This window comes from Zeus faber, assembly GCF_960531495.2.
Source record: "Zeus faber genome assembly, chromosome: 11".
Lineage (NCBI taxonomy): Eukaryota > Metazoa > Chordata > Actinopteri > Zeiformes > Zeidae > Zeus > Zeus faber.
Genome location: NC_137205.1, coordinates 7,881,516 through 7,909,019, shown reverse-complemented (window position 1 = coordinate 7,909,019; position 27,504 = coordinate 7,881,516). Strand labels below are relative to the sequence as shown.

General features: G+C 41.4%; 1 protein-coding gene across 1 annotated transcript in view; it reads right to left on the bottom strand.

Moving 5' to 3' along the window:
- The window catches only part of LOC307236949 (sodium- and chloride-dependent GABA transporter 3-like), a gene marked incomplete at both ends in the record, with an annotated part of 49,395 nt that extends 26,087 nt beyond the window's left edge, over positions 1–23,308 (bottom strand). Inside the window, one exon of the mRNA XM_080009544.1 lies at positions 23,179–23,308. Coding sequence (XP_079865670.1) covers positions 23,179–23,308 — 130 coding nt within the window. The remainder of the gene's footprint in view (positions 1–23,178) is intronic.
- Positions 23,309–27,504: the final 4,196 nt, after the last annotated feature.

Sequence of the window (27,504 nt, the reverse complement as noted above, 5' to 3'; positions counted from 1 at the left end):
AGCTCCAGCCACTGATCATGACAGGGCCATAGCAGATCCCCATGCACTACTCGAAGTGTGGCGGCCTCGACTGTTCTTTTTAGGGGTGTCAGGGTTCAGGATATTTGTACGGCAGAGTCTTAGCATCTCTGTCTCAATTTATCTGGTTTTACCTGCACAATGTTTCTGCAGGGTCCCTTTCCCAGTCTGTGCATGGCAATGTCTAGATAATCAGGTCTGGACATTGTCACCCTTTCACACATGTAGAACACAACGGTTCAGTCGGGTTCACACCTTTTGGAAATAATCTGTTTGTTTAGGCAAGGGGCGTGGCCTGGGTATAGAATGCAGAGGAGGCAGGACGTGACGCAAAGACGCATGGCGCTGCGGGTTTTACAGCACACCCAAGAAGGAGGACGAGGCTACTGTTTTAATTGTGACTTTTGTATTTGGACGTTTCTGCAATAAAAACAAAAGAGGTGAAAGGAATATAAATAAAGAAATACAAATAGTGGTAAATGGCCCTTCTTCACCCTCGATGAGTGTGCGTGTTGATGATGTCACTATCATGTAATATGTCACATGTTATATCATATATCATGCCAGTCGCATGAAAGAGACGTCATAAAAATGCTACATACCCACTCGCTCGCTGTGAATTCTCAGGACAATGACCTGCTAGGAGCAGGTGAGATCTCGGGGAGGGAGCAGGTGAGATCTCGCGGAGAGGAGCAGGTCAGATCTCGTGGAGGAGCAGGTTAGATCTCGCGGGGAAGCAGGTGAGATCTCGCAGATCATGCTGTGATCTCGCGAGAAGACAGAGGCATTGAGTAGTGAGTGGAGACCCAACATGCCGGCGCCCTGCTACACTAACTAACGCACCGGTAGCTCCACCTCAGACAAAATAACAAAGCGAATTGCAAATAATATTTATATATATATATACTACTCACAAAAAATTAGGGATATTCGGCTTTTGGGTGAAATTTCAGAATGAACCTAAAATGCACTATAACCTTTACAGGTGAACTTAATTTGACCTTCTCTAAACTTTTGAATGCACATGTCCAACTGTTCAACGTTTCAGTAGGTGTTTGATCCATGAATCGAAAAAAACATTTCCTGGTTCAATTGGAATTGGTATTTAAACAGTCCTCTTCATCATGCTGTTCACATGTTGACATCATTAGACTAAGATGACACCTAACAATTGATCAACAGTACCTCGCCATTGTGAGGCTTCAAACAGGATGTTCTCAGAGGGAAGTGGACACTGAGCTTAAAGTGTCACAGAGTGTCATCAGCTGCTTGCAACAGAGACAGAGAGATTGGAAGAGTCACAGAAAGACATAGAAGTGGACGTCCTTTGGCCACATCACACACTGATGAGCGCTTCATTGTGAACAGTGCCCTGCGGAACCAGATGATGAATGCCACTCAACGCCAGGCACATTTAAGGGAGGTGAGAGGCACTCAAGTCTCACGTCAGGCCATTCGAAACTGTTTACATCAGCGTGGTCTACGTGCTAGACGACCTGCAAGGGTACCTGACCACACCTCCAGGCACAGGCATCATCGTCTTGCATGGGCCAGGGAGCATTTACGCTGGACAAGGCACCAGTGGGCCTCACTGCTGTTCTCTGATGAAAGTTGATTCACGTTGAGCAGAAATGATGGCTGCCAATGATGTTGGAGACGTCAAGGAGAGCGCTATGCATCAGCCACTGTTGTCACCAGACGAGCCTTTGGTGGTTGTGGTGTTACAGTGTGGGCAGGTGTGTCTAGTCAATACAGAACTGCCCGACACTTTGTGAATGGTACAGTGACAAGCCCATACTACCTGAATAACATCATTAATCCAATCATTGTGCCCCTGCACGAACAACACAGGCCTAATTTCAACTTCATGGATGACAATGCTCCAGCTCATCAAGGTCGCATCATTAGGGAATGGCTGCTGGAGACTGGGGTACCTCAAATGGAGTGGCCCGCACTTTCTCCAGACCCGAATCCCATAGAAAACCTATGGGATCAGCTGAGTTGCCATGTAGAGGCTCGTCACTCTGTACCCCAGAACCTCACTGACCTAAGGGCCACCCTTCAAGAAGAGTGGGGTGCCATGCCTCAGCAGACAATAAGTCGAATTGTGAACAGCATGAGACGTCATTGTCAAGCTGTAATTGATGCTCAAGGGCACATGACAAGTTATTGAGACATTGACATTTTTTGTTGTGGTTTACCCACCGCTGTTGTTGGCTTTTGTTTCAATAAATTGTTTGAGATGAGGAAATCACCATTGCATGCTTCTACTTAAATGCCCTACTTTCATGATATAATATAATTGTAGCGTGAACTTTTTGCATTTTCCATAAATTTCACCCAAAAGCCAAATATCCCTCACTTTTTGTAAGTAGTGTATATAAAAAAAGGAACACTGCGCGAAACCAAAGTGGAGGACCTCGAGGATTCTTTTTTTTTTTAGAATGCATACGTGATGGAAGACGACCAGGATGCAATAATCCCGCAAAAAGGAAAAAGACCGACTCAGCAATGAACACAGACGATCTCATACTGGGTGCTGTAGAGGTTAGTGTCTTGGATGAGATTAACAATAAGCTAGACATGCTCGGTCCGCTTCTCCGAGACATTAGATCAAAGCCAGTCTTGATTTCCTGCACCGCACGGTCGGCGAGGTGCAAAAAGACAACGCCGATCTGCGAAGTGTCTCACAGCGGAGATGGAAGTTGTAAAAAAATAAAATAAAATAATGAAAGAGATTATCTGTGAGGCCCACGGCCTCCCATCACCACTAGAGGCCACTCTTGACCCATCTGCGGCTTCTCCCTTCGGCCAATGTCACACACCTGGGATTTATTACATTCATCACCCACACAGTATCTATTCTCCAGCTCCCCAGTCACTCATTGCCAGACCGTCAACTTGCTTACCCAAGTTGTAATGCTACTGGCCAGTTCCTAGCTCTAAGCTCCTAGAGCTAGGAACGACCTAGCTCTAGTTCCTGGTCCTAGCGCTTGTTCCAAATTCCTGGTTTGTGTCTCCTTGTTTTGTCTTCCCCTAACCTGCTCGTCTCCTCTAGTTGACCAAGTCGGTACATCCCTCTCCATCCAGCCCAGTTCCCCGTCTCTCCGCCTGGATCCTGGACCCCTCCTTCCCAGTCATCATCATCCCTCCCTGCCCGGCTATATCCCTACCTGACCGGGTCCCTCCGGCCATCTCCACCATGTGGTCTAATAAACATCCTTCGTCGGCCTCCTGTCTCTCTCTGTGTCATGGTCCCACCATCCCAAGGCAACACTACCATCCTCACGGTGGTGGATCGCTTTTCTAAGGCGGCTCACATCCTCAGTCTGCCCAAACTACCATCGGCAAGGGCAGGCCTGCTTGTGGCCGAGGTGTTCCACTGCCATGGCATCGCGGCAGATGTGGTGTCAGACAGAGGTCCCCAATTCACCTCCCAGTTCTGGCGTGCCTTCTGGTCGCCCTGGGGGCACAGGTCAGTCTTTCCTCCGGTTTCCACCCCAAGACCAACAGCCAGATGGAACAGGCAAACCAGGAGGTGGAGGCCATGCACTGCTGCCTTACTACTACCAACCCCTCCTCCTGGAGCGACCAGCTGCCGTGGGCCGAATAATCCCACAACACCCTTGTCAACGCCTCCTCCAGCCTGTTGCCCTTTCACTGCTATCTGGGCCACCAATCCCCGCTGTTTCCTGCCCAGGAGGCTAAGATTGCTGTAACCTCCGTCCAGGCCCACATCCATCGCTGCCGGAGGACGTGGAAGAGGGCCCACTCTGCCCTACTCCAGGCATCCACCAGGTCCCAGCGGCAGGCGATCTGGCACCCTGCACCCACACCTACGTATGTCCCCGGACAGAAGGTATGGCTCTCAACCAAGGACTTGCCCCTCAAGGTGGACTCCCGAAAACTCACTCCCCGTTATGTTGGTCCCTTCCCCATTGTATCCATCATCAACCCCTGTGCTGTACGTCTCCGCCCCCCTCCCTCCCTCCATGTCCACTCAACCTTTCATGTGTCCCTGCTTAAGCCAGTGGTCTCCAGTCCCCTCTCCCTTCCTACCAAGGCCCCACCAACCCCTCGCACCATTGACAATCACCCGGCCTACACAGTGCGGCGCCGGGAGAGGGGCCTTCAGTACCTCGTGGACTGGGAGGGGTACGGTCCGGAGGAATGCTCCTGGGTCCCCCGGAAACAGATCCTGGATGCCTCCATCATCCGGGATTTCAACCGCACTTGCCCTTCCAGTTCCAGATGTCTGCCAATTGGTGTCTGTAGAGGAGGGGGGGTTCTGTTAGGCCCACGGCCTCCCAGCACCACTAGAGGCCGCTCTTGACCCATCCGCGGCTCCTCCCTTAGGCCAATTTCACACACCTGGGATCAATAACCTTCATTACCCACACAGTATTTATTCTCCAGCTCCGCAGACACTGATTGCCAGACCGTCAACTAGCTTACCCGAGTTGTACTGCTACTAGCCAGTTCCTAGTTCCTAGTTCCTAGTTCCTAGCTCCTAGCTCCTAGCTCCTAGTTCCTAGTCTTAGCGCTTGTTCCAAGTTCCTAGTTTATGTCTCCTTGTTTCGTCTTCCCCTAACCTGCTTGTCTCCGCTCGTCTACCAAGTCAGTCCATCCCTCTCCATCCAGCCTGGTTCCCCATCTCCCCCCACCCGAATCCTGGACCCCTCCTTCCCGGTCGTCATCATCCCTCCCTGCCCTCTTCCATCCCTACCTGACCGGGTCCCTCTGGCCATCTCCACCGTGTGGTCTAATAAACATCCTTTGTCTGCCTCCCATCTCTCTGAATAGTGAGTTTGGGTCCCTCCTAGCTCCGGTCGTAACACTATCCTGGATATTCAATCCAGAAGTATGCAGGGCAACCTCATATTTTCTGAGATCCCAGAGAACAAAACCGGGTCCCCAGAAAATATGGTGAAAGACTTTCTCCACACCGCCCTGAAACTCCCTACGGACACCGTGAAGCAGATCACCTTTCACCGAGTTCATCGACTGACACCGCGTGGGGAACCATCCCCTCTCCATCATTGCTAAGTTTGACCACTTCAAGCACAAGGAGCTAGTTAAAAGCAAAGGACGGGATCTGAAAGGAACAGCGCTGGGCATGAACGATCAATTCCCCCGAGAGGTCAACGACCAACGGAAAGTGCTGTATCCTGTCCTGAAGGAGAACCGGCAGAAGGGTAAACGCGTATCGATGGTCGTTGATAAATTATATATAGATGGTCTGTTATACCGAACTCCTTCACCACACCCTGGTTATTCTGTAATAATGTATGTATTTCTTGTTATTCTGGTTATTATATACTGCAAGATATAGGAATAGGCTTGTCAGCTATCTATGTCAGCATTTAAAATATTGCTCACTCTCCTCATCTCACCTTCCTAATACCCCCTCTGTACTTCTCTCATCATCTTACCTCCCTAATCCCTCTCTCCTTACTTCTTCTATCACTCTCACTCTATAATGTCTTTCACTTTATGTATGTCTAATCCGGCAATGTTCTCTGTTTATCTTTGTCTACTTGTCGTTTGTTTGTCTAGTTCTGTATCCCTACAAATTTCCTACAATTCTATGGCAGTGAAATGCGATGTCAAGGAGTTAATCCCAGACTTATCTGCGGGAAAGCATGGGAACGGTAGTATAGCTATTGCCTTGGATGCACTGTGCCATCACCCCCTAACTAGCTTCAATGTCAGAGGCTTGGGCTCACCTGCTAAATGTAGCAAAATCCTAACTCACTTCACCAAGATGAACCCCAGCTTCTGTCTACTGCAAGAAACCCACCTCACTGCATCTGAGCACTTAAAACTCAAAGTGAAATGGGTTAATCAGATGTTTTCCCCATCATACAACTCAAAAAAAAGAGGTGTCATCCACTCAGGATGACCCAAATATCTTTCACAATATATTTTCAAAACCCTTAGAATTCTCGGAATCAATTATCATATTGGGAGGAGACTTCAACACAGTACTGGATCCAAATTTAGACCGTTCTCAAACCAGAAATATTCCCAAATCCTGGCTTTTGTCGGACACTATGAAACAATACATGAGTGATCTTGCTCTTGGGGATTGTTGGCGATCAAATAACCCACATTCCAGAGAATACATATATTATTCACCACCCCACCAAAGTTTCTCTAGAATCTACCTTTTCTTGACAAGTAACTCCGCACTGTCCAAAATCACAAATCCAGAAATCCACCCTATTGTAATTTACGATCACGGGCCAATTTGTTTCAACCTGATAAATGAAACAAACTGGGACTCTCCTGGCAGGTGGCGGTTTAACACCTAACTTTTGACAGATAAATAATTTAACAATTTATTTTCAAGAGAATGGACTTCCTTCATTGAACTGAATGACTCCCCAAAAATATCACCATCCTTACTTTGAGAAACAGCTAAGGCAGTTAATTGAACCCCTCGCAGCGGCTATCCATCAAAACAATAATATTGTAGGCATACAAACAGGAAACTCTGTTCACAAAATCAGTTTGTATGCAGACAATATCTTGTTGTACCTCCCTACCGGAGGTGTTCAATCTTATATCTAAATTCTCAGCTATCTCAGACTATTTAATAAATTGGACTAAAACCACAGTCTTACCACTCAGTTGGGGGGACTGTAATGCTGCAACCCAGAAACTTCACTTAACCATAACAACAGGCAATATTAGATACCTTGATATTGATATCTCCCCCAATCTATCAAATTTGTTTACCCTTAACTTCACTCTATTGCTGAATCCATTGAAGAAGACCTCATTCGATGGAACAACCTACCCATCTCACTAATTGGTAGGATAGCAGCAGTCAAATTGAATATACTTCCAAAAATAAACAATATATTTTCAATGACCCCAGTGCAACCAACAGTACATTGGTTTAATACTCTACACTCAATAGTCAACACATTTTATTGGAAATACAAGAAACCGAGAATTAAACTAGCAACACTACAGAAAAACAAAGACTGTGGAGGCCTAGCTGTCACAAACTTTAGATACTTCTATCTAGCAAACCATCTTCAATTTATAGTTAAATGGTTACAACCAGAGCAACAATTTGCCCATGGATGGAAGGACATTGAACAATCTGAATGTCAGGAGTTATTATTATCCGATTACCTATTTCTTACTGAATCTATTAGGAAACATAATTGCTTGAAAAACCCATTCATTGCAACAACTCTGTCAGCCTGGTGGAAATTCCTCAAACTCAGTGGTCACACTGAGTTCTCCAAACAAATTCAGGCCATTCGACCTGGTTAAAAATAGACCAATAATCTTTAGGTCTTGGAAAAGACAAGGAATTACTCCTCTGGAACACTTTTTTAAAAACAATTTGCTTATTTCCTTCTCAACCTTAACCCAAAGGTATAATATCGGTGGCCACGGCTTCCGTCAATTCCTTCAATTACAGCAGTCTCTAAAAGTTAAAATCAAATTGAAGAACAACATTCTACAACCACCTGAAATAATTGAACAGCTCACTCATATCGGTCACTTGAAAAATCCCTTTTCCAGAATATACAAACTTTTATCAAAAACAGATGACACCTTATCTTTACCTTCAATGAAATGGGAAAGAGATCTTGCTTTTCCCACCAATATCAACCTGTGGAAGCTTATTTGCAACAACACCTTTTCTATGACCCGCAACTCCAATATGCAACTCATCCAATATAAGATTTTCCACAGAGCCCATATCACGGAACACAAAATGTTCAAAATGGGTTTTGTGGATGAAGAAATTTTCTCTCACTGTTCCCTTGATACCAGAGATGACTACTTTCATGCCTTCTGGCTCTGCCCACCTATCCTAGCATTCTGGACCAACATCACTCAGAAGCTATCAACGCTTCTGGGTCGTAGCATTCCAGTCTCACGTCTATATGTCTTCTCGGTGACCTCTCCTTAGCTGACCCACCACTGAAACACCACCAACCCATTTTGATCGCCTTTACAATGGCCAAGAAAACAATATTAGTCAATTAGAAAAAGAGAGATAATGTCATCACATTCCAATGGTTGCAGTTCTTAATAGATTACATCTCAATGGAAAAACTATTGGCAATATCACAAAACAATATTGATTCATTTGAAAAAATTTGGGCTACTTTTATCACTGACAACTGCAATGTCATTGTGCTTTGGGGCATGTGGGGGTCCTCCTGGTCTGCCGGGGCTCTGTGGTTGGGTGGATGCCTGGGCGGCTCTGGGGACATCCGTGGTGCGGTTGGTTGTATGTGTGCACCCCTGGGATACGGGGTCTCCTCTTGCTCCCTGGGACTGGGTCATGCTCCTCGGGGCTGGGCATGGGGGTTGCTCCACGGCCTTCTGGCTTCTCTGGGGGCCCGGGAACCCAATATCATCCCGAACGGAGGTGTTCAATCTTATATTTAAATTCTCAGCTATCTCAGACTACTCAGTGAAGGGGACTGTAATGCTTCAACCCAGAAACTTCACAACGGGCAATATTAGATACCTTGATATTGATATCTCCCCCAATCTATCAGATTTGTTTACCCTTAACTTCACTCCATTGCTCAAATCCATTAAAGAAGACCTAATTCGATGGAACAACCTACCCATCTCACTAACTGGTAGGATAGCAGCAGTGAAAATGAATAGTCATAGTTCCAGTTATCCTGGACCTAATTCATTATTTTTCAATACATGTTGTCATCCAATGTTCATGTTTTTGTGTAAATGTTGTTTGTTTCTATGTGTATTTGCCTCACTGTGGTGATTCTCTCACTCTTGGAGTAGTGATCAGTTCTTTATAGACCCAAAAAAAAAAAAGAAAAATACTATGACCTGCTCTTTTCACACATAGCGCTAAATCGGATGTTATGCAGACTTTGTACTAGAGTGTGGGTGGATGAGGTCTGTTTAATGTCCGGTCCAACTGATGGGGTGGACATTTGCATTGACACATACAGCTCCTCTGGGTAATGTCCGGAAAACTTATGGGTTGCAGTGAATTTTGTGGAAGCAGCTTAACACTCTCTCTGTGCATACAGTGTGTGTGGTGTTAGTGGCTAACCATTGGCCTTTATTGGGCACGATGGATTACCAGGGCCGCAGTGTGTTCATGGTCATTCACTGTCGGCTTAGGCTGCTTCCGCATTCACCCTGGACCGCGGCGTACATGAGGCGTGTTTGGGTCCAGCATGGAATATAGTATCGGGGTTCTCTACCGCTGGTACACCAATAGGAGCATTGTCGCTATTGGACTCATGGGTCTCCATGGCACGTGGTTCCCTATCCTTGGCCTAGACGGATATATCATTGCATTCTGAATAACACGACATTCTTAGTTTTGATTAGTTTAGTTTTTGATTAGTTTTGATCATGTTGACATGAACGTGCCATACCCGTATTCCAAAGGTCTTGTCCCCCAGCACAGGTGATTTCATTATTTTTTTCTTATTAGTTAGGTTGAAGTTGTGTAGGTCTGTGCTTACTTCTGGAAGTGACTGAACTACATTGTCCCGTGAATCATAAAAGTGCAAGTTGTGCCACTCTTAACATGTGCACTTTAACCTTAATAGAGAATTGAATCAGTTTACTGAAAAGATGCGGGTGTATTATACATTTAGGGATAATGACTCTTTTTGAAAGTGTTTCTGATGAAATGTTGGTGTGTGTAAAAATCTATAAAAGTAAAAAAAGTTTGGATTGCCCAAACTAAAAATGCAAGTTCTGCAGCAAAGTGGGAGAGTATGCATATGTCGTGGGCCATATTCAGACCCATAAGAAGTCAGTTGTTAAACCTGGAGGTATTTGTCAGTTAAAATAAATGTACAAATGTTACATTTTAAGATGTACAAATTGTCCTCTAGAAATGTTACGCAAGTTTTTTCCAATGTTAATTTTTGGACAGTTACATTTTGAATATTGCCTTAAGCATATAGTATGTATGAGTAGCTTGTAAACTGGATTTCTCTTTGTTTGTAGGTGTGAGAGAAAAATGCATATTATCAAATATTTGACTCGGCACAATAGCCTCTTCCTGTTGAGGGGGGGGGGGGGTTAAAACATTGCCTCTGTGTTTCAGGAGCACCCCCCCAGAGGTTATAGAAAGAGACTGTTCTTTCTCTACAATGTCAATTCTAACATTTATGAAAAGATCACATTTCGTCCTGTTTACCTCGTATGGAGATTGTTAAAGTAAAACAGCTATAAACTTTGTTGGTGGACGGACAAATCGTGACAGAGAAAATCGAAGACAAATACTTTTGGTTAACAAAGTATTTAATCTTCTACAAGAGGAGCAATTTCAGTGTAACAATACAACAGAACGTCACAGAGGAAATGCTCAATTTCTCACTGGAGAACTGAGCTTTTATACAGTCTTCTTACAGAGGAGAAGCAGGATGGAGGTAAGCAGATGTCAAGATGCCCGTGCATAGATCATGCTGACATGATGGGGCAGTTTTCATTGAGACTGACCATATGTTGATGTTGCCGTACTTTACGATCGACACATGTTGCCTTCCTCCTCTTTACATTAAGGCACAGAAAGTGATTGGTTTATGTCCTTTTTAATATATGAATTCTTACTTAGCCTTCAGCAGAAGAACAAAGTACACATATATCGTACAAGAACCTGTGAGAAAAACACAGCAATAAAATGTGAACTCAGCTTAGCCTACAGACAAGAGAGCAGAGTACATATACGTCATACAAGAGTTGATGTAAAAAGCACAGTAATATATATAGAAAAAATTCTTCTAACAGAAATGAAGAATAACCCAGGGGAGCTTGAAAGATCATTGTAAGGGATATTAGTCTGCGTCTGCCACCAAACTTTGCAAGTACAGTGATACCTTGATTTACGACTGAATCTACTTACGACTAATCCAAGATACAAGTAGCGATAGTAGCGAAAATTTGTATCAACTTGCGACCGAATGCTCCAAGATACGACCGTGGAAATCTGCAGTTGGCTCGTTGGCTGCCAGTCAGCAGTCAGTCAGCAGGCGACCTACATCGTGTGTGCACGTAGTTCGTGGCTGATCAATGTATTTGTGCTGTGTATTTTGTTTATTTTCACCCTTCATGATTTCATAATTTATATGGGAAAAATTGCTTCAACATACCAAGGTACCACTGTACCTGTAAATTCACTGTTTGAAGGTAACACCCAGGGAGACAATTGAGGTGCACAGACTTGTAAATGACTTCTGATCGGCCCACAACCTCTCTTTGGTATAAAGCCCTCTTCGTCAGAAATAGCCTCAGAATGGTCAGAACACTGCTTTGGAGCAGTACTCAATCTTTCTCTTTATTCTCCAGAATAAATATCTTTAATATTCTCAGTTTTTGTTTTCTTGTAGCGGGCAGATTAACCTCACCGACAATGCAGAAGAATTTATTTTACAATCTGGCATCACGAACCGAATTCTCTGCTTGGCTCTGTTGGATCTCTTCATGCCTAGGTTGTGTGCACAATGGCAGGCAGGGACCGACCAAAAGATATCCAAGAAGGAGTCGCCTGGACATGACTGGCAGATTCAGAAGAGACATCACAAGATCCCAAACAAACTAAGGTGAGGACAAACTGAGATATTGTACTGATCAAAGAAGATCGAAGGGAAAGCTTTGAGTAAGCTTACATATTGTACCGATCAGAGAAGATCGAAGGAAAAGCTATTGTGAAGGAAATAGCTCTGAGTAAGCTCAAAGATTGTATGGATCTAGAGGATCATTTGAAGAAGCTTTGTTAATTTCAGAAATCCCCCCCTCAAAGAGACGTATCGCTGACCGCTTAGGTTTGAAACGGGCAGCGGATAATCGGACCATGGAAGTGGCCAGTATTGCATCGATCAAGTGAACCGTGGTTTTTGTTTGTTTATCTTTATTTATTAAATTTTTTTTTATATGTTATCCAATAATAAGTCGACATTATTGAATACAAAATCATTTTACAGTATTCTTGATCCCTACTACCAAAAGCGTTGAGGGCAAGAAGCAGAATGGCTCTCTCCCTTATTTCCACTGAGCAAAAGCATTGAGTGTAGGTCAGAAACTTCTGTTATTGTCAAGATTATATTAGAATAATTAATAAATAAAGTCAGAATTGTTGTCTCTTGTTTCCTCCCCGCAAAAGTGTTGAGGGGAGGTGAGAAACTTCTGGTGTTGTAAAAATACAATAAAATTAATGAATAACTAGAGTAAAGTATATTATAATTTTTTATTTTAAATAATAATAAATAAAATTAAAATCAAATACAAAAATAATAATTGTTATCATTAGAAGAAGAAACAATCTTTATTTGTCACACAACACACCACACTACAGCACATGGTTCCTCTGCATTTAACCCATCCTGGCTTGTCCTTCCTCTGGGGCCACAGCCAGGAGCAGTGGGCAGCATACATAGACACGCCCGGGGACCAGGTAATAAGTGTCCATTGCTGGTCAGACGATGATGTGTGCATGTTTTTGAGGGGGGTCCTTACTGACGTGAGGTGGAGGAAACCCCATGTGAGCACGGGGAGAACATGCAAACTCCAAACAGAAAGGCTCCTATTTGGGAGATAACCCGCAGGAGCACGGTGCCAACAGCGTACAATGCACTGCGCCACCGTGCCACTACCGAGGTATTGATAATCCAGCTATGCGACTTACCTTCTTACTAACCCTATTGTGTCACTCTATTTGCAGTATAATACACTTTCACATGAATCCTGTGTGATCCAATTAGTGCCTGACCGATGGATCACTCTGGAACACGTATGGATGAGATGAGTTCGGAGGCTATGTTTAGCCTCCTGGCTGATAAAAATCTCAATGAAACAAGCAAATGTATAAACGCGAGATAAGCGTGGTATGTGTGCTGTACATAACATGTCAAACTTGTTTCACACATGAGTCCTTCGTGTTAAAGTAGCATTATAATCTAAAATATCTGGTAGGATTGCTAGAAAGGATACCGTAAGGTTTTACATTTATTTGACATTTAAAAAAAAAAGTACTGTATATACAGCAAGGCGAGAGAGAGCTGAAAAGTTTGTGACAGACTGAAAGGATTAGAGAAGTTTATGTGAAAGACAATGAAAGTGGGAAGGTTTGTCCATGATGCATTTGGGATTCTTTGTTTAGGATGGAACTTGGAGCAAAGTGAGTTATAAAAGTCATTTCAGTAGGATATTGGTTCAGCAGACGAAGCTGCAGAACTGAATGATTTAACTAATAGTCAAATGGTGTACAACAAGGGTCTATGCTGTGGTAGTATGAATAGATATTGAACGGTTTGAACTGTTGGATTGTGATGTTGACCATAGTGGTGTGGTGAGTTGTAACAAGTTTTAAGTTGATGGAACTTGATGGCGACTTTGGTAAGGTGGTGAGTCTGATGGCTTCTTGTTTTAGAACTATAGTTTGTGCGTTGTTAATCGATTTTATCGCAGAGCATTCCAAATTGATAAAACTAAATTGATCAATATAAATTGGAAAGAAATGCTTCCAAAATATGTTTTAAGACATCATGGAGAGCAGATATGATGCATAGTAGCAGCAGAAATTAATTGTTTTTTTGTTTATAAAGAGTTATTCTTTTTAGATTTACTTTATTTTTCCCTTTTGTGTTCTTGTGTCAAAGTGATCTGCTGGTTGAGATAAAATAATCCTATATCAATCCCACAGAGGGGTAGTCTGCAGTGTTCCAGCAACAATGAATTGGCACAATGGCAAAAAGCATTATTAAATTGGTAATTCTAAATCAAAGGATATGATAAATAACTAAATAGTATAGATTAAGCTATACATCAAATCATGAAATGGACTGAGTGAATTGTCAATTTTGGTGTGATATACAACTGTGTTTGAATGTTTCAGGCCCACGTTAGGCCCACGGCCTCCCAGCGCCACTAGAGGCCGGTCTTGCCCCATCTGCAGCTCCCTCCTTGGGCCAATTTCACACACACCTGGGATCAATTACCTTTATCACTCACACAGTATTCATTCGACAGCTCCCCAGTCACTCATTGCCAGACCGTCAACGCCCTTAGCCCTTAGCCCCTAGCCCTTAGCCCTTAGCCCTGGTCTCCTTGTTTCGTCTCCCACTTACCTGCTTGTTGACCCAGTCTGTCCGTCCCTCTCCAGCCAGCAAGGTTAACCTTCTTGTCTCCGCTTGTCGATCAAGGCTGTCCGTCCCTCTGATTGAATTTAGCTCTATACCGCGTATTGAGCTCCATCGTAAAAAAATTATCAAAGCATCAGATATTATAGAGTGCATTATAGAACCAGAATAATTCTTGATTAGTTCTTATTTTAATGACATTCTAGTTGTTGATGCAATGTTCAGAAACTGAGTTCAGGATTACTGTGTTAACACTCAGGGACACTGTTGTCAGAAAACCCTGGAGTGATTATCTCTGACACTGCTTGTTACAGTGGTAGACCTCTCCTTTCATCGTCTGATAATGTCTGAGAACAGTACATTAAGCACCGCAGGATTTTTCACACAGCCCCAAAGAACATTCCTATTTTCCTGATATCCTGCTGAGAGACATGCCTACTCCTGCATTTCCGATAAGGTCTGTGAACACTTTGTATACAGAGATCCAGTTTGGCCTACAACAGGCTGACTAACTTGGGACATTTTCTGGACAACAAAGTTCTCTTATGTGAAATAAAATGTAAGCGTTGACTGCTGCTCCTCCTCTCCACCAACGATCATCAAGTTTTTGGCCTCCAAGTACAGTGAACGCACAACTGAAAAAGATGTGCACAGTTGAGGAGCCTAATCAACTATGCTCCTTTGGAACTGCACTCGGTGATGTCACTGCACCAGAAAAAACACCAAACTGAATGACTGCAATCTGAATTTTCTACTCCAACTGAGCTGTGGAATTACTGACCACCTGAAGTCCTTCTGGAAATGATATATACTACTCCCAAAAAGTTATGGATATTCGGCTTTCAGGTGAAATTTCAGGATGAACCTAAAATGCACTATAACCTTTACAGGTGAACTTAATTTGACCTTCTCTAAACTTTTGAATGCACATGTCCAACTGTTCAATGTTTCAGTACTTTTTGACAACTTGCTGTTCTCTAACAAGGAGCTGAACGGTGGTGGTGGTGTTACAGTGTGGGCAGATGTGTCTAGTCAATACAGAACCGCCCTACACTTTGTGAATGGTACAGTTACAAGCCCATACTACCTGAATAACATCATTAATCTAGTCATTGTGCCCCTGCATGAACAACACAGGCTTAATTTCATCCTAATGGACGACAATGCTCCAGCTCATCGAGGTGGAGTACCTCAAATGGAGTGGCCTGCAGTTTCTCCAGACCTGAATCCCATAGAAAACCTATGGGATCAGCTGAGTCGCTGTGTAGAGGCTCGTAACTCTGTACCCCAGAACCTCAATGACCTGAGGGCCGCCCTTCAAGAAGAGTGGGGGGCCATGCCTCAGCAGACAATAAGTCGACTTGTGAACAGCATGAGACGTCGTTGTCAAGCTGTAATTGATGCTCAAGGGCACATGACAAGCTATTGAGACATTGACATTTTTTGTTGTGGAATTCTCACCACTGTTGTTGGCTTTTGTTTCAATAAATTGTTTGAGATGAGGAAATCACCATTGAATGCTTCTACCCAAATGCTCTACTTTCACTATATAATATCACTGTAGCGTAAACTTTTTACATTTTTCATAAATTTCCCCCAAAAGCCCAATATCCCTAACTTTTTGTGAGTAGTGTATGTGAGATTACCATAGAGGCTGCTTCTGTGTTTTCTCAGCCATTGTTTTATCAATCTGTCTATCCTGATAGTACACAAATTATAGATGAACGTGATTGCTGCATTGATTGGCAAATATGTTAATAACAGCCTTTCTAGGGTTTAGATGGTCTCAATTTGAATGCTAGCTATGTTATTGTCATTATACAGTACATAAATATTTGTGTTAAAAAGGTGTTAACTTGGAAATGCCAAAAAATCTCAATTTTTTCAAAGCTTAGCACATAATATATGTAATTTTTAGGTGTTGAGTAACTTAAATTGACCGTGAGATAATGGATAGTTGATCAAATGTTATTGATCAATTCCAGTTAGGCTCCTATTAGATTGATGACTGCTGAAATCTCAGGATTATTGTTTGCAGTCATTAATTGTACCTTTAAGGGTATAAGAAGGGATTATACAATAAATACATAAAAAAAAAATAGGAATATAGTATTGAACCCTTAAAATTAAAATGTTTTTGTATGTGAATCACATTTTCCTTACCCTCTCTAGTTGCTTAACTCATTGTTGAAGTTATGTGGAGCCTCCGGTAATGTTTTCTTCTGCCACATTACGGAAATTTATTTTGACCGATTTTGAATTTATCAATGGCAGCCCACTAATAAGAATATTGATGGTTTATTGATTTGCTTGTGTCGTGGATACACAGGACTTAGAACAAGATGTTTATAGTTTCTTTTTTTTCCCTTATATCTCCAGCTGGCACAAAAGAACGTTCATTATTTGAGTTATGACATTTATATTATTTTAATTTTGTCTCCTCAGGGTCGCACCCTGGCATGGCCTTTCTTGGCTTATGTGATTATTGTTGTTTTCAGATTGTGGAATGAGGCAATGCTTGCCCAGCCATTAGATGGGAAAACCTTTTGTTGCTTCTCGAACAAGCTTTTTACACCAGCTCCATGTTGGGTTTTCTGGATAACTTTAACTGTTGATGAATGAGACAGTTTTATGTTAGCTCTGTTGTTGCAGTCTTATGGAGATAAATAATGTCTTGTTGCCGGGGTTATTGGGTTGATCACATGCTGTAGCCTTTATCTTGCTACGAAGCAAACCGGCTCGTTTCTTTCAGACAACACCTCTCCATCATCAACATGTGTAACTTTCCCTTTGCTTTCTCCAACTTCTCTTCTTCACTCTTATGTAGATTCACATGATTGCTTGACAGTGAGCCATTGTGGCTTCGCTCGGCCCAGATCTTGCTACTAAAGTTCTTGAAAAGTTCAACTACAATGATTTAAACTTATGAGTATAACAAAAGGAGGGCTTTTGTTTGGTTTGTTTGTCTGTCATGTGTTGTTTTTTGTGTTTTTTTTTGTATTAAACAGTGTTTCGCTGTCTTTTTCTAACCGGTTGTTTTGTGTCTCTATCTGTGTTAAACTGTCTTTTGTTTTATTTTGATTGCATGAAATGTACGGGCAAGATTGATAAGGTGTGGTGTAGCTGATTGAGACATACAGAACATCTGTTAAATGTTTTGATGTCATAACCCCCACCTTTTTTTTTTCATCTTCCTATTTTTGTGTTTATATTTATGTACTTGACCCCATCTATATAGGAAATGTTGGAGTCAATGCAACCAAGAAAGCCGCCGTACCTAAAATTGCTCTTGTCTAATGATTGTCTCCTCCACAGATGAGGACACAGACTCACCAATATTGTTTTTTTCCTCTACTCAAAGGCATCCTGCACTGAATTATTGTAGTGGCGGAGCCACTTGATACTGTATGTACTGAGCTGTTTCCCTCCCACTAGTTTTTCATTGTTTTACTTTTTTGACATATGGTAAGTACCATTTGTCAAAAAGGAGGGATAGTTAGAGAATTAAGTAAACATAATGATTGTGCTTAGAACAATGCATGAACCTCATGATGGACTTATCAAGCTGACGCTTTGTCGTGGTTAAAATATTGTTTGGTGATAATTTACATGATTTTCTTTATAGCATCCCAGTAAAGGTAAGCGCAGCTGAGTTTCATTCCTACCATTAAAGATGATAGGAATGTGAGGATGATCACATGGTGTGACAGGACTGTGGCAGCATGAAGTGCTGACTGGGAGAGCAATGTGGTTAGGTCTGTCTTCTGTCGACAAAAGGCACCAGTAGTGATCAGATTGTCCAGTTTAGTATTTATCATTTTAGATTTACTTTAATGGATTGTGTAGATGTGATTTTGTTCAGGCAACATTCGAAAAATGGGTTCTAGAAAAAAAAAAAAAAAAAAAAAAAAAAGCGTTGCATAATTTACACACTGTCGATTGTTTTGTAGCCTCATCGTGTTCTTTTGACATTATTGCCTTCATATCAGACATTGTGATAATATTATTGTTGTTACACTAGGGTGCATACACATATTTTTGTACTGAGTCTGTAGTCGGATATTCAACATGACTGTTTGGGGAGTCACATAATTATTCCATGTACCCTGTTTTACATTAGTGGACCGAGACCAAACAATGCTGTCATAATGTGTGTCTCTCACCCAAGTGTTTAAGTCTATGTGGCCAGGTAAAAGCATCACTACCCATCCTACTTGAAGGACCACTACACGACAACAGTCCAGGTGACTGGGCCAGATTCATGTGAGTGTTCCAGATCCTCCTCACCACCACAGCAGCAGTTAAGGTGGCAGAACGACCAACGTGGATACAAGCATCTCATCGCAAGTAAGTTCCTACTCCCCTCTAGCTACTCGTTGAGGAGCCAACGTGAGTGTACGCCGAACGCTGCTCACCCTGCAACTGCGATGGAACCACATCAACCGCACCTATATAGGCTACATGGGTTACCCCCTTTCCCCTGACCACTGCTGAAGAAATGTGCATTTTGGAAGCAGTTATAGAAGGGGCTTTTAACACCAACATTGGCGCCCCACAGTCCGCTCCACCGCTGGACTTCTGCTCCACATTTGATTATGCCTGGCCACTCCCCACCATTTTATATGTTCATCTTTTTCCTCCGCCCTTCCATCACAAGGACTTCCTGGGTATCCCTCTGGGTTTTACCGGACGTCAAGGGCTAGGGTTTTTCTGATAACCATATACAACACGTTATTTTTAGGCATATCGTTTATTCCTTGTGTAACGATCATTTGTTTTGTTGCAATTGCTCCCGTTTTATTCTTGGTATACATTTGCATGTAACTGTTGTTGTTGGTTTGGGATTTCCTTTGTGTATTGTTTGTTTTCTCTTTTAGTTTTGGGTTTGTGTTTCAAGGTTGGCTGGTGGTTTGTTTTCTGTTGTGATGTGCTTTACGTATATATTTTGTTCCCTGCATGTGTTTCATTTTCAGCATTCTATATTCACATTTTACATTTCATGTTTTAGTATTTACATTCAACAGTAAGGTAAAATCAGGGAACTTGTCTTTAGCCATACAAGCTATAAAAGAGTTACATGATGATTTAATGAAAGATCAAGCAGACACCTGAGACCCATTGACTTGGCAATGAAATGCACTGGAACCGTGGATTTCTACGTTCATAAAATTGATACCTGTAGTGATAATGTGTTAATGCTATGTTGTCTAGCGTGTATAGTTCCTATCCGTCATAAGATGGATTGCTAATATGACGGCAGGACCGTTTGTCTCCATTCTACTAAATGATTGAAAACCACCTTATGATAATCACGGAGATGTTGAGACACTGAGATGTTGAAATATAAAGATGTTTGTCTAATTATGTTTATCTCTACTCATAGGATGTGTTAGTCATTACAGGCACAATGAATTTTGCTGTTGTCAACAAGTGATAACCATTGATTAATATGCATAGCATTATGTATTAGTGGAATCTCTCCGTTTATTTTGTTTAATTCATAATGTGATTTATGATTTTTTGTTTTCTAGTTAGAATTGTAAGATGGCTAAACACAGTTTTTCTCTGTTTCTCTGTTTGATATTCTGTTTTTGTTTTCTTGTAGCAGGCAGATAAAGCTCACTGACAATGCAGAAGAATTTCTTTTACAATCGTTTCAAATGTACAGGTGCTGCGGTGGATGTCTTAAAAGCCATTAATATCACTGCTGCTATTGTGCAAGGATTAAAACCAAAGCAAACTGTATTTTTGTGTCATGTGCAGAAGCCTCCAGCGTCTCTGCAGTGTCAAGTGTCTCTGCAGCTTCAAGTGTCTCTGCTCCCCCCATCGTCTCTGCTCCCTCCGGCATCTCTGCACCCTCCATCATCTCTGCAGTCCCCATTGTATTTAGACCTTCCATCCTCTCTGCACTGCCCATCCTCTCTGCACCCTTCATCGCCTCTGCATGCTGCAGTGTCTAGTCTAATCGATCTGTGCTCTGCTCTATGCTTTGCTTCTATTTTCACCTTCTCAGCACCATTTTCGTGCTGCAATGCCTAAAGAAGAAACAGTGGCTCTGACAATGGACACTTATTTTACAACTGTTTATAAAGGATTACTACCAGCACTAGCTACAGTGGACAGGGCTCCCCGTCGCTTCAGTAAGATAAGCTAAGATAATTAGCAGCAAGATGTCCCCCTTCTCAGACAACTTCCACAAACTTCTAAAGAAGATTGCAGTGCTGGGAACCAAAATTCACGGGTTAGAAGTGAATGTGAAAGTGAATGGACTATGTGGGAATGGCACCACCTTACAATGGACTCAAAACAGTGGACAAGATAATGCTAACACACGGCTAATTTACACCAAGAAGCAGACAAGAACAGGGAGGGCTGTGTACCGGGTAATAAATCTCCTCTCTGTAACTCTCTCGTGCAAAGCCTAAAAGTAAATAATTTCCCTGGGAAATGAGAGGACAACTAACAGGCAGAGCCCAGCACCCTGAGACCCTATGATGCGACCGGCTGGCCTGCATTATCATCCAGGCATAGCTCCTCTTCAACCCTTGTCCTTGGTAGGGCACAACCGTGGACAGCTGTGAAGGGGAGAACTAGCAACAAACCTCCCCAAAAACCAAGTGTGCAACTCGAGAACAGATTGGCTCCACGGTTGCAGGATCCTGGACCTCCGTCTGATTACATGGATAACCTCTCATCTCCACACAGGAAGGTAAACACTGAGAGTAACTCAGAATGTAAAAGGCTACAGGGGAAGCTAACGACTGGGCCCCATACTCTGATTGTGGGTGACTTTGCTGTAAGAGATGTAAGAATTATGTGCAGTAAGAACACCAAAATGGTCTCTGACATGACCGAATCCTGCATGTTGTGGCTGCACATCCAACTGTGAAAACAATAATAGTGCACATAGGCACCAATGATGTTGTGAAACAACAGTCTGAAGTACAAAAACGACACTTTATTGATCTGTTGAACACAGTCAGCTCCTTGAATGCTCAGGTGTTTATCAGTGGCCATCTTCCACCAGTCAGAAGAGGAGTTGAGAGATTACACAGATTGTTGGCACTGAAAACATGGCGTTCAACTGCATGTATCGCCCATTCAGTGCAATTTATTGCCAATTTCAACTTTTTCTGGGAGCACAGACATATGTTCCCTCTACCAAGGATAAGAGGAATGGAAATTATGAGTAAAGCAAGAGTGCATAAGAAAAGAGGTGAAGTTGCCATTCTGTGTAATTATTCTCTCAAAGGAAAGCAGATATCTTATGGAAATGTTGCTTCTATTGAATAAACGGCTCTTCAGTTGAATTTCTCCTCTCGAGCTCTGCTCCTAAATTTTTGCAGGCAACCTAAATGCTGGGCAACCTTTTTTTTAATAACTTTGCTGAATTGCTGTCTAAAATCTTTATTGACTGATTATGTAGGTATTGTTGGTGATTTTAACATCCATGTTGACAACCCCCAGGACAAAGTAACCAAAGAACTGTGTCGTGTTCTTGGACTGGCTTTGTTGAAATGTGCGATACAAATAAACTTGCCTTGCCTTGCCTAGAGCTTGACAGCCTGTTGGATGACAACTTTCTATCCAACAGTCGTTATACTGTCTAACAGTGATGACTTGCCTCATCAAATCCAGCCCAAACCAACTGTATGAGAAACCCAAAAATATCCAAGTCAAGGCTCAAAAGAACTACATAGACATTCTGTCATTTGGTTGTGAACCACAAAGCATCAAGATACACATTCAAAGACCACACTCATCATCAAGATTAACATGTTCACCGAACGTCACATATTGAAATCTAATATTGTAGGAGCATCAGTTGATTGATTTTTCCATGAAGAGGTATCTAAACTGAGTAACCTCGAAATGTTTGTACCTGATATAAATGGCACCATCGTCAATGTGATGTAGCTTCAATTAAGTGCTGCAACCAGCAAAACACAGAATGTGACTTTTATATACAACAGAATATGTGATCTTTCATACAGAAGCTACTTAAAGGTTCTTTCCAAGAGCATAAAGCAGATACTGTTGGTGTTGGGATTCCAAGCAAGTTAATCATAAAAATTTGTCCAACCTGAGAAAATATTTTCCTCATTGACATATATATTGGCTAATTACCCGTCTGAGTACAGAAGGTTAAGCTAATATAGCAGGAAGACTAGTGCCTAGTCTGCCAGAAGTGATAAGAGAAGAAGAAGAATGAGCAGAGTCAGATTAACAAGGATAGAAGAAGCCTCAAGACAATAGGTTTACACAAGATGATGGTGGAGGATATGGTTCCAAAGCCAAAGGCAAACATGTAAATTTTCAAGTAAAACCAGTCATGTCATGAGTTTATTAATGGGTAGAAAAAAATCCTTACTGTGGCATCCCTAGTTCTCAATGACAGCTCAAAGAGCACCCCTCACTCCAGAGAATATCAACATACAAATTTTCTTAAAGAACAATTTGAAAATGTAAATGACAGTTGTCATGGCATTAAACCAATGTGTAAATTATTAAGAGCGTGCTAAATGTTCAACAGTTTATCATTCTAGAGTCCAGTTTAAGCTGCTTAGCTAAAACTCTTAACTGTTTAGGGGTGATTAAATATTCTCATATTTATGTTTATTAATAATAATAATATAATAATTATTATTCATAATTGTTATGTTATATGGTCATTATCCAAATAAAAGTTACTTATTAAGAAACAAGTGCTTTCTTTTAAAAATCGAGACTCTATAGTCGAACAATGGCATTGTTTTTCATTGGTGAAAAAACATTTTTTCATCTAAAATGGAACTTTGGATTTGGAGAATGGCAATACCCCTAATATATATATATATATATATACACCCAAATACCCCAAAACATGAAACAGAAATTGTCAGATATTTAAGATATAACTATACAATGGCAACACTATGTACATAATAAATTATTGTTATGGTATATACTCTAGGTTATAAATTATAAAATCAATTATTACCGCGTGCTAACTTGCACTTTTCAATCCCAACAGGGAAACTCAGTTCAGCTACTGGGTAGTACAACTCACCTCCACCGTTCTTGTAGCAGAGATAGGGGAATCTCCAGAGATTCCCAAGACCCACCACGTTTCCTGCCACAGCTAGAAAATACTCCCGTTTTTTCCTCCACTGATCTCGTTCTACTCCTATTCTCTCCATTTTTTTTACTTGTAGCTGGCAAAACTGCTCAACATCAATACAAACAACAATACATCAACAATACTAGCAAAGGTCTATGAAGCAAACTGTTGAAAGAACAGCAAGGAGGGACTAACACCGATACCTTTATATGCCTTCGGAAAGTGACATGCTAAAATGATTTTTGCAAATAACAAATAACAAATGAAAACAATACAAAACCCACCTACTCCATGACAGCACCGAATTCATCCCTATTGGGGAAATTCAGTAATACAAATTATACAAACACACACAACTTCAATATACAGTATATATATATTTACATATACTGTATATATATATATATATATATATATATATATATATATATATATATATATATATATATATATATATAAAATAAACATCCAACAGCATAATGGATAAATACAAAGATGCATATTAGCAATTTAAAACTCTCTCTCTCATGTATGCTGGGAGTTGGGTGTGTCAGAGCATGTATGGTGAGAGCATTTTGGTGCTGAGAGCGATACGAGGCGCTGGCCTGAGAGCTGCAGCGCTTCCTGAAGTTGGCTGGTCCGGCAGGGACCAGAAGCTGAAGCACTTCAAGTGTTTATGTTTTTAACTCCACCCGCACAGTCACTGGAGGTGTCGTTTAGAATTAAACATGAAGAAGGTTACCAAATGATATAGGTAAATTCTGGTGGCATAAAATGTTTGAATGCGGCGACATCGGTCACAAGCGCTACGCCTGTCCGCACCGCCAGTGTCACACTTACGCTCTCTGGCAGGGATGAAGGCGTCGAGGTGGACTGAGTTTTTTGGCCCAGGCTCGCTTCCTCTCTCTCTCTCTCTCTCTCTCTCTTTCTCTCTCTCTCTCTCTCTCTGAGCAGTGTGAGTCCAATCATCACAGTTTTCAGGCTTTAAAGATAAACAATACTGTGGCAGACAAAGGGGCGTGGTCAAGCACTGGCTGCGGACAACAGCAGGGTTTCCGTTTCCGGGGCCCATCAAGCTGCCTTGACTCGAGTCAGGGAGTTTTCTTAATGTTTGTCCGTCATACAGAGGAGATTGGCGCTTATGCTTGCTCCTGCGCCTGAGAGGACTATTATCCACAATTATTATAATAAACCTCAGTCATATATATGATTGTGGCCTGCGTGCCGGATATTGAAATGAACAATTAAACTTGCGCCATGTCGGCGCACTACGGCCGGAAAGACTCCGCCTCCCTCCTTAAACCCTTACTTGTAGGGGTCTCTTCCCACAGAGAAGATGCATATTTTGATTGGTAGTTGAACTCTGAATAAAAACTTTGACTTCAAAAATATTAAACATGAGTTTAATAACCTTGTTGGTCAGGGAACTGGCCTACAAACTATCTCTCGTGTGGAATATTGTCCTGAAAAAGAAAAGAATTAGATGGGGGAACACCCTTCACTATATACTGTAGATGTGGAACAGTGCAGCTTAGTAACGTTTATTATAAAAAATATTATATATTCTGTATAAGTATAATAGCAATTTGGTTTTACATTTTATATTATTTAGATTTATATTATTTTGCCTTTCCCAGGCCATCTTAATTGTTTTTCTCTTTCAAGAAGTTGTTCTGAAGAACATCTAGGCAAGGGATAGGCCTTCTGTAAATCAATTAATTAAATTCAAAGATATAAGCAGAGTGTGAAATTAACAATGATATGCAGGGGGAGTCAACTTTTTTCTCCGGGGGGCGGGGGGCAATGCTCATTGTGACAGTATGGTCCACTATAGAGGTTCCAGGCTTGAATATGGGAAATATATTGTAATGTGTACAATTACCGATGACAAGGATATAAAAATGTTTTGATCCCCAACCTGCTGTTCTTACCTCTTTTAGGAGGGTCCAAGTCTTAATTGGGGAGGGGCGGAGGGGGCAGGTCTGTCAAAGTTTTCTATGATTAGCGAAGTGTTGGGAAGAAAAACTAAAGCCGTTTTATGAGACAGGTGCAAATTGGCACATTTATTTGTATAGCACATATGATTCAAAATCAATTCAAACTGCGTAACCATTGTGGTGGAATTTTACCTAAATGTATTTTATTGTACCCAGGGGTAAGACGATTAAAATAAAGAATTGATTCCACAACGACTTCAATCTTAGCCTAAGTATGATTTTATGTGGTTGTTTTTAGAAGTCACCGTTTGATTGGGGGGACCTGAAGGGTTGATCAAAGAGAATTGCTCTACAATTAAGTAAGGCTAGAACATGTCCAGCATTCAAAGGCCCTTGTGGATGTTATTGATATTATTGCTATTTGTTTTTAAGTCATTTACAAATACAATTAATTAAAATGATCAATTGGAATTATTGCAAGATGAAAGGCATGAAAGCATATAAGTGAAAAAACCTTGATTGAATTTAGCTCTATACCTCTTATTGAGCTCCATCGTCAAATGTATTGTCAAATGTGATAGTGTGCCCTATAGAACCAGAATCATTTTTATTAGCTATTATTTAAATGTGACATTCACCTAAATTTACAGAGTTGTTGAAGCTATGTTCAGAAGTTGAATGAATTATTACTGTGATATCACCGAGAGACATTGCTATCAGAGCAACCCTGGAGTGTTTTCTTTATGACACTGCCTGTTTGACAATGTCTGCAGCAAGCACATTAAGTGCCCCGGGTTTCACCGAGGCCTGAAGGACATTCCACTCTATCTGATATTCTGCTGGGTGACGCTCTACAACTGCATTGCCAAGAAGGTCTGTAAAAACATTGTGTACAGATATCCAGTTTGGCCAACATCAGGCTGAATAACTTGGGACAATTTCTGCAAACGGAATGTTTTTCTGCACCAACTGGGAGCTGTGGAATTGCCTCAAGTCCTGCTGGAAATTATATCCTTGTGATTCCCGGAGGTTGCCTTTGTGCATGTTTGTGGTGATTGTCTTTTCAATCTATCTGTCCTGATAGTACACCGATTATTAAATGTTCTCTAAGAACACTACATTGTAATTTCAGTATTGGCAAATCAACATTAAATCATTTTCAAAATTCTAGGAGATGATTCAAATAGTTAGTCAATTAAATCATCAAGTAGAAACAGGATTAGGCACAGATTATGGACCAAAGTGATTGCTTTATTGATTGCGTTTACTATGTTAATGGCCTTTATAAGGTTTTAGATGGTCTCAATTTGAATGTTGGCCATGTTATCGTCATATATTTATTTTAAGTAAAGGTATTAACTCGATTGAAAATTCCAAATAACCTATACATTTTTCTCTGATCAGACTGCAGAATGATATCACTTATAATTGAATACCCCTGGGCCAAGAGATGAGACTAGCAGTTTAAAGCTGAACGCATAATTCATGCGATTCTTTAGAAGTTAGGTGATACACAATGACCATTAGATAATGGATAGTTGATCAAAGGGTAGTGATCGACACCAGTTTGGCATCTATTAACTTGATGAATGCTGAGGATCCCAGGCTTATTCTTTATGGTTATTAGTTGTACCTTTAAGTGTATAAGTAAAATTATATCAATAAAAAAGGAATTAATAATTCAACATATATATTGAACTCTAAATTTTAAATGTTTTGGTGTGTGAATCGCATTATTTTTCCTCACCCTATTTGCTTTACTTATTATTGAAGTTATGTGGTGCCTCCCGCAATGCTTTTCTGCCAAATTATGGACATTTATTTTGGCTGATTTTGAGTTTATTAATGGCAGCAAATTAATTTGAATGTGATAGTTTATTGATCTGCTTGGGTCATGGATAAACAGAACTTCCTAGAGCTATCTGTTACTGTGTGATCCGCAGAGAGAGCCGTATCGCCCCCACGTTTTTCATTGCATTGCTTGTTTGACATATGGTGAACGCCATTTGTCAAAAAGGTTAGAGAATTAAGTAAACATAACGATTGTACCAACAACAATACAGTAAGAGGCATTTCTACCACCAGTTTTCTGCATTCTATTTCAAGTGCTCCCTTCAAACACCCCATGATGGGATTTATCTGTTGTCTGACTTGTCAGAGTGTCTTCAGCCAGAGGCTCCTTCAGCTTCGCTGCAATAAGGACCGTTACAAAAGGTCATTCCTGCCGACCGCCATAGCCACCTACAATGACTCCCCTCTGTGCCAGGAGAGGAAACTCCTCCTCTGAATGGCAATTCACAAGGCACATTTTAACTTCACATTTAACTTCCACTTTAAA